We start from the raw sequence: 14,958 nt of genomic DNA on the forward strand, positions 1-14,958 counted from the left end.
ATAATAGTTTGTTTTTTTTAAAAATGCAGAACCTTGGTCGATTGTGTGGTGGATTTGATTGTGTTTTTATTCCCCTTGAATAAGTCCAGGATAGACAAGACATCAGTTCTATATGTCTGTTTACTTTAATCTATTGAATTGTTGATTCTGTTTACTATATGTTTTTGCTAGATTGAAACATTGGAAGTAATTTAGATGTATAAAATTATATTAATATAACTTTAGCTAAAACCAGCTCACTGGTGAAACACACAACAGAAGTAGGTGGATCTGAAATGCCAAATGTCACTGTTGGAGTCATAATGCCACTCCTGTTAAGCGAAGTGGCAATGTGATAAGAAACTAAATGAGGCAGGCTGTGCGTGCAGCTTTGAAGAAGTTAAATGCTGCCTGTAGGATGTTAGTCCAGATACCCAGGAGACAACGTCTCTTGTGCCATGTGTTTCTAGGGGCAATGCTTTTGGTCACTTATGTTCTTCTAAAAGGCTGAACTTGGTAACATCCCTTAGGAACTGCCAAAGTATAAATCTTACACCAGCCAATATTGTAAAACAAAGGCAGGAGGAGCTGTACTCACAAATTTGCTTTTCCTTTTTGCAGGTGCTGCCCCATTATCAGCGCCAGCATTTTCCATAGTCTTCCCTCTCCTAAAGACTGTTCTGACTGATACACCCTATGACAGTGAAGAAAAGGAAGAGTTTCTGGTCAAGATTCTGCAGATCCTCATGGTTCATGCTCAGCTGAGATCATCGGCAAATGGCCAGGCTTCGCTGGTGGATGAGGTCAGTGAGAGCTGTGGGGAGGAGATGACCTCCCTAAACAGTGATACCGACGAGGGATGAGTAAGGCATGGCTTATTGATGTTTGTGTACTGCAGCAAACAGAGCTTTTCAAGAAGAAGCATGAGTTGCTGAGTTGTCACCTAGTGTCACAATAATCACAAGTTTGTTGTTCAGTACCTTTGTAGATACCACTGATGCAGTTTTCCAATCTCTTCTCTGCTGTCTTGTTTTGCATCCTTTATCTTCTCTGCCCTTATGACCAGGCAGTCAGTTTAAAAAGATGTGTTCTAACCTTGCTAACATACATAAGTATGATAGTGGGTTATAACAAGGTCTGATGCGTTTTCCAAGGTGTCTTGGCTGGTTCATTTGGGCCATATACACTACAAAACTAGTGCTGCTTATCAACAAATTGACACTTCTTTATTCACTAACTTTCCCCTTAGCTTTTGGAAATACCAACCTACATACTGTGCTAACTTTCCTGTCAAAGGATTTCACAATTTTTATTTTCTTACCTTGAAATATCCCGTTGTCAAGTTGCCTGTCATGATTTCAGTATTCTATATGAGTAGCCAAATTAGTTCAGACAATCAGTACATGAAACACTGATGTGTAACTGGACAAAACAGATTCATTAGACAATTCAAAATCAACAAGGTAAGTTTTTTTTTTTTTTTTTTTTTTTCTTCCTATTCTGTTTTTGGAGTGTCCAGCCTTAGGTTTTGATTTTGGTTTTTAAGTAGCGAGTGTCATGCACGGGCAAGATACTTTGGAGTCTTAAGACAAAAGACTTTTCTTGCCCCTCGCCTCCCTGTCTGTCTTTCAGAATGGACCGGAGCTGCTGCCCCGGAGGGACATGCTGCTTCTGCTGACCAGGGTGATTGGAATGGGTTCTCCACGGTTACAGGTGAGTCCTCAGCTTCATAACACAGTCACAATTCTGCCTGAATTTTATCATTGTCTAATCCAGGAAAATGCCCCTATCTGGTTTAAGTCTATGAGGCTGGTGATTGATACATTATCAGCTGCTATGTTTATGATACTTTAGTTTTCTTGGCATAAAATGCATGTTATCTTTTTTTTCCTGTGGATTTTATTGCACCAAATATATTCTTTAGTTTTCCACAAACAACATTATTTTCTTTCTCTAAGGCCCAATTCTAAAAAAAAAAAAAAAAAAAAAAAAAAAAAAAAAAAAAAAAATAGTAGTAGCTTCCTTAAGTGACCAGCAGCAAAGTTTGTCCTGAGGGATGGGGTGACAGAAAAGTCAATAACAGAAAGCTAGAGGGTTGAACTGATCTAGTCAGTTCTTGTTTTCACTGTTTTGTCAGAATTTCTTTTATAATGGCCTGATGCCCACCTTGATCAAGTGCAAAGTAGTAGAAGTCAGCAGTGGAATCTCTAATGCTTCCCCTCTGCGTTTCAGGTTTTGGCTTCCAATGCACTGACGACGCTGTGCGCCAGCAGCAGTGGGGAGGATGGCTGTGCCTATGCAGAACAGGAAGAGGTTGATGTGTTACTTCAGGCCCTGCAATCTCCATGCATGAATGTTCGAGATGCAGCTCTCAGGGTAGGTGGGAATCATTCAGGATCGTGCTGAATTCTTTAATTTTTGAGAGGTGAATCTACTCCAACGGTGATGGAGGGACTGCTGCAGCTGTGATGCTATCCTTTGTGCAAAGTGTCTGCAGAACGAAGCAGTAGCTATTGAACCATAGCTCCAAGTCGTCAGATCTTTGTCATTAAAGGATTTATGCTAGATTTATCTTACACAAAGGAGTACCCGGGGCCTGTCCACACCTTTGTGTTGTTAAAACTCATATAACTAAGACAACTTAACACCTTTTATTTACGATTGCATAGAGTTTGTTCTCAAAGATAGAATGTGTCAAAAAAAATCACTGCCTCTCAATTGGATCTGGTGTTTTTTGAAGACTTTGTGCAAGTTTTAGAAAGCTTCATGCTTAGTCACTTTTGAGAATGTAGAAAGGGAGGGGAAAAGGATGCTTTATCATAAGGCAAACTTCAACTTAACTCTCCTGGAGAACTCTGGCTTCTCTACGCTGGAGCAGTGGTTTAGCCTTTAACAAGTGAGAAGGTCGCTGGTACCGGTGATATCTTCCTTTTGTCCCAGTGAAAAAAGCTAGGAGAGACTGACAGCGCATGACAGGAGAGATCAGATGTTGCGTTGCAGGTTAGGAACTGGGTTTGAGGAAATACGATTTGACTTAAAATGATACTGATGTGTGCAGAGAGAAGAACAAAGGCAGAGAAGTAGTAGTCTCAAAAATGACATCTAGAAAGACCGTAGTCACTAGAGCACAACTTAGTGCCTAGTTGCCTCTGCAACCTACATGTGAAGCAGTATTCATGTGTTTTGCCATCTCTGCTACTATCAGCAGCTAATCAAGACCTTGATGACTACTCTGGTAGTGTGCTTCACAAGCAACCATGAGTTTTGACACTTACAACTATTTAAACCTTTGCCAAGTCAAGCTCTTAAGTGTTTCAAAGCATCTCTTACTGAAAACAAGATACTTGCATTGATTCTTCTGTCAATCATTCCAGGGACTGATGGAGCTACAGATGGTTCTACCAACTCCAGACAGTGATGAAAAGAATGGACTGAATCTGTTGCGTCGTCTTTGGGTAGTCAAATTTGATGTGGAAGATGAGATTCAGAAGCTGGCAGAGAGGTGAGAATTCTTTCTGGCTGAGTGAGTTGTAAGGGGACCTATCTTCTGCTTGTCTTGTTGAGCTCCATGGGCAGGGGCTTTGCTCCCTACAGGTGAGGGGCAGTTTTAGATCAGCCTGATGTTGCATGTAGCAGTGGTTTTTTTTTAGCTAACGGGTGATCTATCACCTGCAGGCTGTGGGAGTCCATGGGTCTAGAGCTGCAGCCTGATCTTTGTTCCCTGCTGATCAAAGATGTCATCTACCATGAAGAAGCAGTGAGACAAGCAGGTGCTGAAGCTCTTTCTAGAGCTGTAGCTCAGTATCAGAACCAAGCAGCAGCAGTCATGAATAAACTGACAGAGATTTATCAGGAGAAGCTGTATGTAAGTAGTCACGTCCCAAGTGGTTGCAGTCACAGACTTTGTGCTGTGTTTTGTATTGATCATTTTTTCCTTTCTCCTGTCTTGAAGATATGCATGAAGCCCACTGTGGCTATGTGTACGTTTATCGTAAACTTAGTAATATTAGTCCTCAAGCTTTCAGTCAGTAATGCTACCGTTTTGCAGGTGGAAACATGAAATGTTACAGGATACAAGACGACTAACAGCAGAGGCTGGAGTCTAAGGCTTTAGTTTAGATCCTAAGCCTTAGCTTAGATCCTAAATTAGCTGTCTGCTTGCTTTTTACTATGCTCTTCTGCTAGAGGTATCATGTATCTGCGCAGTATTTAAAAAATGGTATTGCTGGCATAGCTGACAGTATTCTCTTTGCGTGTCCTTGGAAAAAGCATTCTGGTGAAATTTTCCTCTTTGCAGAGGCCACCTCCAGTTTTGGATGCTCTGGGACGAGTGATATCAGAATCACCACCTGACCAATGGGAAGCAAGGTATAGTCATCTTGAGATTAATCTCATCACTTCATGTGCATCCAAATGACATGTTTCAGATTTTTATTCAAAAGTTCAGGTGGTGGAGAAGTAAGGGTATGTTCAAGGAACACAGTGCATGCAGTTGTGTTGACTCTTGGTTCCATGGTTTCTTCTGGTAAAGAATATTTGTGTCCCTTCAGCAGTCTGGATGGACAAAACTGGAATGCTTTCGGTTCCATCAAAATTCTGCGTGATATCGTCTGCCCTTCTGATAAGAGCAGAGTCTTATCGGACTGTCTGGTTCTGCTGTATCGCACTGGATTCCCTCCTCTGAATGTGCGATTGATAGTTTCAAGAGCAGCAGTGCCAATCTTTATGAACTGGACAAATTCCAGTTTGGATAGTTACTTCTTGTCTGCTTATGTGCTCTACAGAGGTTTAATTGGAGAAATCTTACTTGCTGTGTGCCTTAAACTAATCTGTTCTTCAGTGCTGATGTCCTCTATTATATAGCTGCCACATTTCAGTGGTAGATGAAGTGATTCTGGTGTCTGGCTCTGTGTTAGCTTGAATATCTGTAATGCTTAATCATGATAAAAGTCATTGCATAGCTGAAGGATGCTTACCTTTTTGGGAACCTGCAGCACAGGGTTGTGTAGTGAAACGCATGTTGCTTTGACACTCTGAAGCCCTTTGGTTTCACAGTGGTTCTGTATCAATTTCTGGGATGTATTGCTGATAGGAGATGTGACTGTGGCCTCAGACAAATGCTGTCAGAAGTCATTAAGCTCAGCTCACCATCTTTACAGGTGTGGCATAGCTTTGGCCCTCAACAAGCTCTCACAGCATCTGAACAGTTCTCAGGTGAAGCCTCTCTTCCAGTTCTTTGTGCCAGATGTCCTGAATGATCGAAATCCTGAAGTCAGGAAGTGCATGTTAGATGCAGCTCTTTCAACACTCAACACTCATGGCAAGGTAAGTCTGAATGCTTCTTTCTAGCAGTGGAAGCAGATCTAGTAAAAATATAAATATTGTTTTGGAGCCCCGTTAGATTTTTTTTTCATAGAGGTAGCTGTTACAAGTAACAGCTGAAAACATGTAGCAGGGATTTCTTCATGTTTCCGGTCATTCTGTTAGTGTGAACTGAGAGTGTGATTCTTCCCTCTCATTCTTGTTAAAAAGAAATAGCCCTGAAATAATTTGAGTTAAAATGGGATGAAACTAGAGCAATAAAGTAAAATTGGACTATGGATCTTAATCCTGCAGAGGTGAGGCTTCCCTTTCAGAACCTTGGGGAAGTAAAATAGGAAAGCTTGCTGATTATTGACTTAAAACTGCAATCCAACTGCAGTCCTTCAGAGAATTGAGGACCATTTTGTTTTTCACTGCCAGTCCTTCTCTAGCAGTGTGAAATACAGGGATGTAGACTGATCAGCTTCTGGGATCCCTGTGTGTTCCCGTCCCCTCTTTTGGAAAGCCCTTTGTATTCCTGTTAACCTCAGTGTTTCTGTTCCATTTTCACTCGTGTGTATCTTGCAGCTGCCCTTTTGACCTCTCCTTATAGATGATGAAAACTGGAGTATTTTCATGCTATTCAATCTTTCCTTTTGTTTCTTAGAATAGTTGAAGTTTTTCTCCACCTTTCTGCTCCCTCTTTAGAAGTGGAGCAAGTGAAAGAGCAGATGCTGATGTTAAAACTAGCACTCTTGCCTGGTAGCTTTGAATTGCTTCTGGCAAAACATTGTGCTGGCAGATTTCTGGGATCTCATTTTTAAGAGCTAACTTTTCTCTTGCAGGAAGTATTTGTTGCCTGTGGGGATAGTGTAAGGTTTTATGTGATGTGACATATTAAATGAACTGTAAATACAGTTTGATTGTTCAGTTTGTTGGCTCTGAGAAAAACAAACAAGTCCACTGAGCATAGCAAATCCCATTCTGAGTGGACTCTAGTGGCAAGTTCTGTGGTTTTGTTTTTCAGGACAGTGTTAACTCTCTCTTGCCAGTGTTTGAAGAATTCCTGAAAAATGCTCCTAATGATGCCAGTTATGATGCTGTCAGACAGAGCGTGGTCATTCTTATGGGTTCACTGGCAAAACATCTGGACAAGAGTGACCCTAAAGTGAAACCAATTGTTGGCAAACTGATAGCAGCCTTGTCCACACCATCTCAGCAGGTGAGTCCCTTCCTAGAGGAGTCTTCGTGTTCCACACAGAGGCAGGTTAATGCTGTGATGCTTTTAGGCAAGTTGGAGAGATGAAAAATGGCTCTAGAGACAGAAAACTGTCATTGTGATGCAGTCTGGGGGAAAATTGTATTGGTAATTAATATTTTGTGATCTGATAGCTGGTGGATTGTTTCACAGGTTCAAGAGTCAGTGGCAAGCTGTTTACCACCATTGGTGCCTGCAATTAAGGAAGATGCAGGAGGAATGATTCAGAAGCTAATGCAGCTGCTTTTAGAATCTGATAAGTATGCTGAGCGCAAAGGTGCTGCGTATGGGCTGGCAGGCCTGGTGAAAGGCCTTGGCATCCTGTCTCTCAAACAGCAGGAGATGATGACCACTTTGACTGATGCTATCCAAGACAAGAAGAACTTCCGTCGGCGAGAGGGTGAGCGGCAAGAGCTCTTCCCTCCAAATACTTCAAATTTCTCTAGTATCTTGAACCATTGTGGTCAGCTCAAATGATGCTTGAACCACTATGCTTCGTTTCTCTGTATTTCCTTTACTACTGTTTATAGAGAGGGGAATGGGGACTATCTGTCTTGAAACCATTGATCATTTTAGTGCCTTAACTGTTCTGTTTGTGTTGTGTTGGAAGAGGAATTTCTGGTTCTAGATGTGCTCACTCTACTCTCTCTTACTTTCATGGGCAGATGTTGCTAAGAGGGTTCCTGCTTCTTGTGGGATGCTATGTATATAGCTGGTCCAGAGGGACTTTCAGAGCCTCATTATATTTATTTTGCTGCTAGATGCTTCCTGTCCTTATTTCTACATACCTAAGCTAGGACTCAGAAGCCTGTTGCATGGTTTTAATGCTACTGGGCCTCGTCCTTTCTAAGATCAGAAACTCCCACTACAGCACTACTCATGAGTGCAAGAGGGCAAGAGATTTTCAGCTGTGAAATTTGAGTACTTTTGGGAAACTCTACAGATAATTGGCAGATTATCTCTTCTCTTTCCATCCACTTCAGATGAAGTTATGTTTCCCTCTTACTATGCTTTATGTTTCTTTAGGGGCTCTGTTTGCCTTTGAGATGCTCTGCAACATGCTTGGAAAGCTCTTTGAGCCCTACGTGGTTCATGTGCTGCCCCACCTGCTGCTTTGTTTTGGAGATGGAAACCAGTATGTGCGAGAGGTAGGAGGCCTCAAATTTGTGAGAGCGTACAGTGTTAGGAGAAAACAGAAATGGAAGAGATGTAAATACTGTTTTAACTACACAAACTGAGAAGGTGATTCATCCCATTGGACAATACAGCCTGATAGAAATTGATCTTAGTAACAGAAAGCATCTTAGTTCATTGGCTGGTGACGGTAGCTACTTGGCTAGCTGTATTGTTGGACTTGAAATTTTACATGAAAGCTTTGTTCCCATCGAGTCTTTGAATGAGGAATGAAAAAAACACGCTTTGTGACGCAGCTTGTAACTGTCTTCTCTTCCCCCTTCAAGGCTGCAGATGACTGTGCGAAAGCAGTGATGAGCAACTTGAGTACTCATGGAGTGAAGCTGGTTTTGCCATCACTTCTTGCAGCACTGGAAGAAGAATCTTGGAGAACCAAAGCTGGTATGGACTCGCACGAGTGTGGAGAGCTCACGGCTCCTTGCACTATCACTTTTCGTGCTCGTTACTTCATCCTGATAGATAGCTGTGATAGTTTGCCTCATAAGGAGGTTGTGGAATTCACAGCTTTTGAGATACAAATATGATTCCTGACACATTTAAACAACAACTTTTTTTTGTAGCAAATTCAAAGGACACTTTTTACCCCTCATCTATCTATGAGTAGTCCAAAAAGTGGAGGTTTCCTTTTTCTCCCTTTCTTTTTCATGGTATTAAAAATAATTGATTTTAGTGGCTTAAGGTGGCATAGAGTGGCTTAACACATTTCAGCTGCTTTGTGCTCTTTGACGGGTCAGACCAGATGTGGATTTGGATTTGAGGTGAATATGGTCCTAATCTTGTATCTCTTTCTAATGCTCTGTTGTTTGTATATATATATATTTTCTTTTTGTGTACTTCATGCACAGGGTCAGTGGAACTACTGGGAGCTATGGCATACTGTGCCCCCAAGCAGCTCTCTTCTTGCTTGCCCAATATTGTGCCAAAACTTACTGAAGTGCTCACGGATTCTCATGTAAAGGTGCAGAAGGCAGGTCAGCAAGCTCTCAGGCAGATTGGGTCTGTCATCAGGAATCCAGAAATCCTTGGTAAGAACTGTTTCTATGTAATGCCCAAGAGTGGTCCTGACGTGACCATGGTTTATAATAATAAGGTTTATGTTTACTGTGTCTAGGGTAAAACCTAAACCTCTGGTGAAACTGCTTCTAAATATGTATTACATGAAAGCTCAACAACAACTGTGTGCTTCAAGGCTTTTTTAAATGTACTTTTCCGTTTTATCAGCTAGTATCAATAGGATTTTCTCTGTTCCTGAGCTACTTTTTGATTTAGGATTTAAAAAAAAAAATCTCAGGAGAGAATACCAACTCATGCTGACATACATTTTTATGTACAGATCAAGTCTTTTCTCTCCTTTAAAAAAATGTGCAGCAATTGCTCCAGTTCTGTTGGATGCCCTCACGGACCCCTCGCGGAAGACCCAGAAGTGTCTGCAGACCCTGCTGGATACCAAATTTGTCCATTTTATTGATGCTCCATCCTTAGCACTTATCATGCCAATTGTTCAGAGAGCTTTTCAAGACCGTTCCACGGATACCAGGAAAATGGCTGCCCAGATCATTGGGAACATGTACTCCCTGACTGATCAGAAGGTACAGCGCTAAAAGCGCTCTCTAACTGTATGCTGTATTTACTGCGGTGAAGCTAATACAGTAAGCTCTAGGGATAATTTATTTGCTTCTGGGATTTTGCTATTAAGATAGACACTATTAGAAGCCAGACCGCTTCTGTAACTTAGTGTATGTAAATTAACAGATAATGGCCATAAAGACGGTGAAAATTCTCAGGTGTTTTAGGCTGTCAGCTGTGTGTTTTGCTCACTTAGTTATTACCAGACTTATCCCCCACAAAAGGGTATGTCATTTTTACCATATGAAAAGTGCCTTAACACTTAAACAAGCAGAACTACTATCAGCAAAACCCAAATCAGTTCTTTACAAACGGATCCAATCTTTGTCTGAAAAGTATATGTAGAACCTCACTGTAATCTAAAGGTCTGTATTTAATTTTTGTGCTGACAACCTCTGTATTTAAACCCTGTGTAAAGGTTAGGAGTATTGGATTTTCCTTAGACACAAAGTGCTAAGTCATGGATTAATATCAAAGTTTGAATGATCTGCAAAGATATGGTGCTGTTTTCTGCACTTAACAGAACAATTCAATGTCCTTGTTTACATGATTGTGAAAGCAGCTGGGTAAGCTCTCAGGTTGTTAATGATGATTGTTAATAATAAAGAGCTAAATATCCTTGACATGAAGATAACTTAGGTTTCTTTTCCATTTGGAATCCAGCTGCTACTCATTGGGCTCTTTGTTTCAGGATTTGGCTCCTTACCTACCTAGTGTCACTCCTGGACTGAAAGCATCTCTGTTGGATCCTGTGCCTGAAGTAAGTCTTCCTGTGCAAACGCAGTTTGCCTTTCAGTGCAGTAAGATAGACCCTGATCTTCTGCAGATCTGTGATCAGGTGGATGTCTCTGTCTTAATAACTTTGGATATTTTGCGAATTTGTTTCTCTTGTGTTTTAGGTGCGTACGGTGTCTGCAAAGGCCCTGGGAGCCATGGTGAAAGGCATGGGAGAATCATGCTTTGAGGACTTGTTGCCCTGGCTGATGGAGACATTGACATATGAGCAGAGCTCAGTGGATCGATCCGGTGCTGCTCAGGGTGAGGTTGACTCTGAATACTGAGCTCAGACTTTCTCCTATTAAATCAGATTATCCTGTTGTTTCTTGTGTTGCTCCATTATCTGTGTGCTTTATTTATTTATTTTTCTCCTCCCCTTCTTCCTTCTCCAGGTCTGGCTGAAGTCATGGCTGGTTTGGGAGTAGAAAAGCTGGAGAAACTTATGCCAGAGATTGTAGCTACTGCTAGCAAAGTGGATATTGCTCCACATGTACGGGATGGTTATATCATGATGTTTAATTACCTGCCCATTACTTTTGGAGACAAGTTCACTCCCTATGTTGGTCCCATCATCCCCTGTATCCTTAAGGTATGTAGCAGAGGCCTGAAGAGTTTTACCCATTAAAGAAGAAAAAGAAGCCTCTAGAATATATTAAGCACCATTTCCTATAACTGAGATTGCAGAGAGTTGTCCAGCATTGCTGGATAAAATATTATGCAAAAAATATGTACTTACAATGGAAATGCTGTGCAGATATTACGTAAAAAGAAAAAAAAAAACTAGAATTATAAATGTTTTATTTTTCCAAAGTACTTGTTGCTCTCTTTTGTCTGTGGTTGCTAGTAATTTCTTGAAATCACCTTCGTGCATTTACAGCTCTATAGATCACTTACCTCTAATGGCTAGAGAGAAAACATCATTTCATTATCTTCCTCCTGGTCTTGTACATTGTGCTGAAAAAACACCAGCTTTCACAGACACTTTTCTCTCTCTGTTCAGGCACTGGCAGATGAAAATGAGTTTGTGCGGGATACTGCCCTGCGTGCTGGCCAGAGAATCATAAGTATGTATGCTGAGACTGCCATTGCGCTGCTTCTGCCGCAACTTGAGCAGGGCCTGTTTGATGACTTGTGGAGGATAAGGTAAGGGATAAGCCTGTAATCCGTAGACGTTTCTCTTTCGTGGTTGGAAAACTAGTGGGATTTAGACTCTGTATAGCTCCTTAAGCAAATACACCTATAAAGTAAAAGAGAACATCATCTCTTTGTGCTTGTTGGTTCAATATGATGCTGTACAGCATTGAGCCTGAGCAGCCCTGCCAGCCAGGGATGAGGATTCCCAATACCTGTAGAGCATTCCTACTAGATTTTCATTCTGAGAGCGATTCTAAAAAGTACTTTGAAGGCAGTGTGTGTCATATTTAGCCCTCACATATTGTTTCTCATTTTTAAAAATGCTGAGTAAGTTAATGTTCTCCTGTGTATGGAGATGTGCAGTGGAGTGCTCACAGCTCAGAGCAATTGCTCAAGAATTAGTTGTACTAAAAGGTTTTTGTCAGTTGAGTGCTGATGAATGCATTTATCCCATGCCTTTGGGTTGAGATAGATACTGGCAGTGGGTGAATGCTTATGATAGAGGCTGTATTCTTTCGTTTTAGAGTCCAGGCTATTACTTGATACACTGCTTTGATATGGGAACTCTCTTATCCTCCCTCTGGTATGGAATTCGTTCCTCCCCCTACACTGGGTGTGTGTGTTGGGTGTGTGTGTGCACGCACACTGCTTCTCATTCATCTGTATTTGAGGTGCTGACATATTTGGACAGGTACTGCCTGATTACCTTCCTTATTTTGTAATGCTTGACTTGCTCCTCTTGCTAGATTTAGCTCAGTTCAGCTTCTTGGAGATCTTTTATTCCATATCTCGGGAGTCACTGGAAAAATGACTACAGAAACTGCCTCTGAGGATGACAATTTTGGAACAGCCCAGTCAAACAAGGTAAACTGTTCTTGTCTGCTACACCTTTTTTTTTTTCCTTTTTCTTTTTTTAATCAGCATGGAAAACCTGCTGGAGAGGCCTATTAAATAATTTTTTTGAATAAGTTTCAGGAGTAGATGATTTAAAATTCTGTACTTTTTCTTTACAGGCTATTATTAATGCTCTTGGTGTGGAGAGGCGGAATGGGGTGCTGGCGGGGCTGTACATGGGCCGCTCTGACACCCAGCTGGTAGTGCGTCAAGCCTCCTTACATGTCTGGAAGATTGTAGTCTCAAACACGCCTCGCACCCTGCGTGAAATTTTGCCAACCCTCTTTGGGCTTCTGCTGAGATTCTTGGCCAGTACTTGTGCAGATAAGCGAACGGTGAGGAATTGAGTAATGCCTTCCTTTTGCTGCAGGTGACCTTCTTAACTAATTCCTGAAGAACACAGTATAGTTTTTAATAAACCACTCCAAAGCTGTCATTAATTAAACTGTTCTGAGCATGAGTACTTTTGAGTCCTCTCTTTGCTCAAGGCAACTGTGATAGAAAAATAGTTGTATTTCCATACTTACATATTATAATAGTGTTTCCCTCTCTACTACTCTGTCTATACAGTGAGCAGTAGTTTATGGTCAAAATATAACACTTGCTCAAAGTTTACCGTCTTGCTATTCTTCTGTTTCATGAAAATTAATGAATTTTTGGGGACAGGTTGCAGCACGGACATTAGGAGACCTTGTCCGGAAGTTGGGAGAGAAGATCCTTCCAGAAATTATTCCTATCCTGGAAGAGGGACTGAGGTCAGACAAGAGTGATGAGAGGCAAGGAGTCTGCATTGGTTTGAGTGAAATAATGAAATCTACCAGCAGGGATGCGGTAAGTGGAACCCGAAAGGTGAAGTCTGCAGTTCTGTAGCCTTTCATGTTACAGGTGCCAGTGCTGCAGTTGAGAAAAGTATAGTCACAGTACTGGACTACTTTTATGAATTGACCTCAAGGATTGAATTGCTGTTCAGCTAAATATATGCATTTGTATCTGTTGGTAACTTTAAATCACTGCACAATCTGACTTGAAATTATGAGATACAATAATTGTCCTCCAGTATAGTAATTGAAAATGTACTCAAGCTAACTTCAGAGCGCTACAGATCTTTGTGTTGCTTAATCCTTCTTTTCCTCCACCAATATGTTTCAAGCAAAGAGCAACTTAGTTTCAGTCATGCAAATTCTGAGCTTCTAGCTTTTTTACCAAGATGTATGTAAGCTTTAAATGTTGTCCTTCAGATATTCTGTAATTTTATCTCTACGTTTTTAGGTACTGTTTTTCTCTGAGTCCTTGGTTCCTACAGTGAGAAAAGCATTGTGTGATCCGCTGGAAGAAGTCAGGGAGGCTGCAGCTAAAACTTTTGAACAGTTGCATTCAACAATTGGGCATCAGGCTCTTGAAGACATCCTGCCATTTTTGTTGAGGCAGTTGGTAAGCTTCACTCAAACATTAGTTAACAACTTGATTAATGATGTTGTGGGACAGGTTTTGAAATATTGGCTTAAAGGAGAAGCAGACTTGTAGTGGCAGATCTTCAGGGCAGTGGCAGCTCTGTTTTATCTCCTCCATAGAGTCAACCAGGCTACCAGCAGGGAAGGTCTTGTGGGTTAGGCACTGAACTAAGAATTGCTACATCTAACTCTGCTAGAGAATTACTATCGTTGCCTGCAGAAGCTGCTTGGTCACAATACCTGATAGGAAAATCTTTCTGATGTGGCAGAAGAGCTTAGTTTAAGCTTTTCTATGTAGTATGAGAGCATTTTTAGATAGGAAGACTTGATAAGTGTTGGTTATATGATCATGCAGTAAATTGTCACCTGAAACAGAGTTTAATTTGGTGCGTAACAAATGAACGTTCAGGCAGGTTAACTACTTTCTCCCTCTCCCTGTAGGATAATGAAGAAACGTCTGATTTTGCTGTGGATGGTCTTAAACAAGTTATGGCTGTCAAGAGCCGTGTGGTGCTACCTTATTTGGTGCCAAAGGTACAAGTGGAAACAAACCTAAAACCTCAGAGTGGTGCTTTTTCACCTCTGTTTACTGCCCATGTTGTTTGGATGGATTGACAAGAAGAAGAGCACGTTTTGAAGTTTTCTTCTGACTTCATGCTGGAAACACTGTCATTTGGGTTGTGATGTGTTCATTCTTAGGTGTTTTGTAGGTGACCTGAGATTCCTTCTGAAAAATTTTTCTGCTTGTTTTTTTTGTTTTTGGTTTTTTTTCCAGCTGACTACTCCTCCTGTAAACACCCGTGTGCTAGCTTTCCTCTCATCAGTGGCAGGGGATGCTCTGACACGGCACTTGAGTGTCATCCTGCCTGCTATGATGTCTGCACTGAAAGAGAAGCTGGGGAGCAGTGAAGAGCAATTGGCAAGTAGCATAGCTCAGCTCTCTTCTTGACAGGTTGCTTGAAAATAGTGCTTCAAGTTTACTTTTCGGCATGGAATCTACATTCTCTAGCTTCACAGATTGCATGTTTTAATTTAGTCTCTTATCTTCTTTAGGCTGTCTGTTTGGCTGATGGCATATTGTAAGTTCAAAAATGTATGCTTTCCAAATCTATTCATATCCATACAAAAACCTCTTTGGCCTGCAACATCATACAGTTCTGAGTATATTTCAGTTCCTGGAGAACTGCCAGCGTGTCTAGTTAACTGTGTATTTATTCTCTGTGTAGAAGACAGAGATTACAGGGCCAAAGGAAGAAAAAAAAATCTGTTTTACATGTAGTCTTCCTTCTGTACTACTCTCAGAAACATCTGGTATTTGGAGTCCAGAGTGCTATGTAAGATCCT

The 14,958-nt window shown here is 41.2% G+C and overlaps 1 protein-coding gene across 5 annotated transcripts in view; it reads left to right on the top strand.

Moving 5' to 3' along the window:
* GCN1 (GCN1 activator of EIF2AK4) overlaps positions 1 to 14,958 on the top strand; it is a 44,289-nt gene that overhangs the window by 19,796 nt on the left and 9,535 nt on the right. For all 5 annotated transcript variants that reach the window (XM_062589743.1, XM_062589744.1, XM_062589741.1 and 2 more), the window contains exons 26-48: positions 601 to 782; positions 1,612 to 1,692; positions 2,212 to 2,355; positions 3,354 to 3,481; positions 3,655 to 3,844; positions 4,277 to 4,347; positions 5,139 to 5,304; positions 6,308 to 6,502; positions 6,692 to 6,938; positions 7,565 to 7,686; positions 7,999 to 8,113; positions 8,578 to 8,757; positions 9,101 to 9,321; positions 10,050 to 10,118; positions 10,258 to 10,396; positions 10,528 to 10,724; positions 11,136 to 11,278; positions 12,016 to 12,133; positions 12,283 to 12,498; positions 12,830 to 12,994; positions 13,433 to 13,594; positions 14,056 to 14,148; positions 14,390 to 14,533. In XM_062589743.1, the coding sequence (XP_062445727.1) occupies positions 601 to 782; positions 1,612 to 1,692; positions 2,212 to 2,355; positions 3,354 to 3,481; positions 3,655 to 3,844; positions 4,277 to 4,347; positions 5,139 to 5,304; positions 6,308 to 6,502; positions 6,692 to 6,938; positions 7,565 to 7,686; positions 7,999 to 8,113; positions 8,578 to 8,757; positions 9,101 to 9,321; positions 10,050 to 10,118; positions 10,258 to 10,396; positions 10,528 to 10,724; positions 11,136 to 11,278; positions 12,016 to 12,133; positions 12,283 to 12,498; positions 12,830 to 12,994; positions 13,433 to 13,594; positions 14,056 to 14,148; positions 14,390 to 14,533 (3,488 nt within the window). The remainder of the gene's footprint in view (positions 1 to 600; positions 783 to 1,611; positions 1,693 to 2,211; positions 2,356 to 3,353; positions 3,482 to 3,654; positions 3,845 to 4,276; positions 4,348 to 5,138; positions 5,305 to 6,307; positions 6,503 to 6,691; positions 6,939 to 7,564; positions 7,687 to 7,998; positions 8,114 to 8,577; positions 8,758 to 9,100; positions 9,322 to 10,049; positions 10,119 to 10,257; positions 10,397 to 10,527; positions 10,725 to 11,135; positions 11,279 to 12,015; positions 12,134 to 12,282; positions 12,499 to 12,829; positions 12,995 to 13,432; positions 13,595 to 14,055; positions 14,149 to 14,389; positions 14,534 to 14,958) is intronic.

This window comes from Rhea pennata, chromosome 17 (genome assembly GCF_028389875.1).
Source record: "Rhea pennata isolate bPtePen1 chromosome 17, bPtePen1.pri, whole genome shotgun sequence".
Classification (NCBI taxonomy): Eukaryota; Metazoa; Chordata; class Aves; order Rheiformes; family Rheidae; genus Rhea; species Rhea pennata.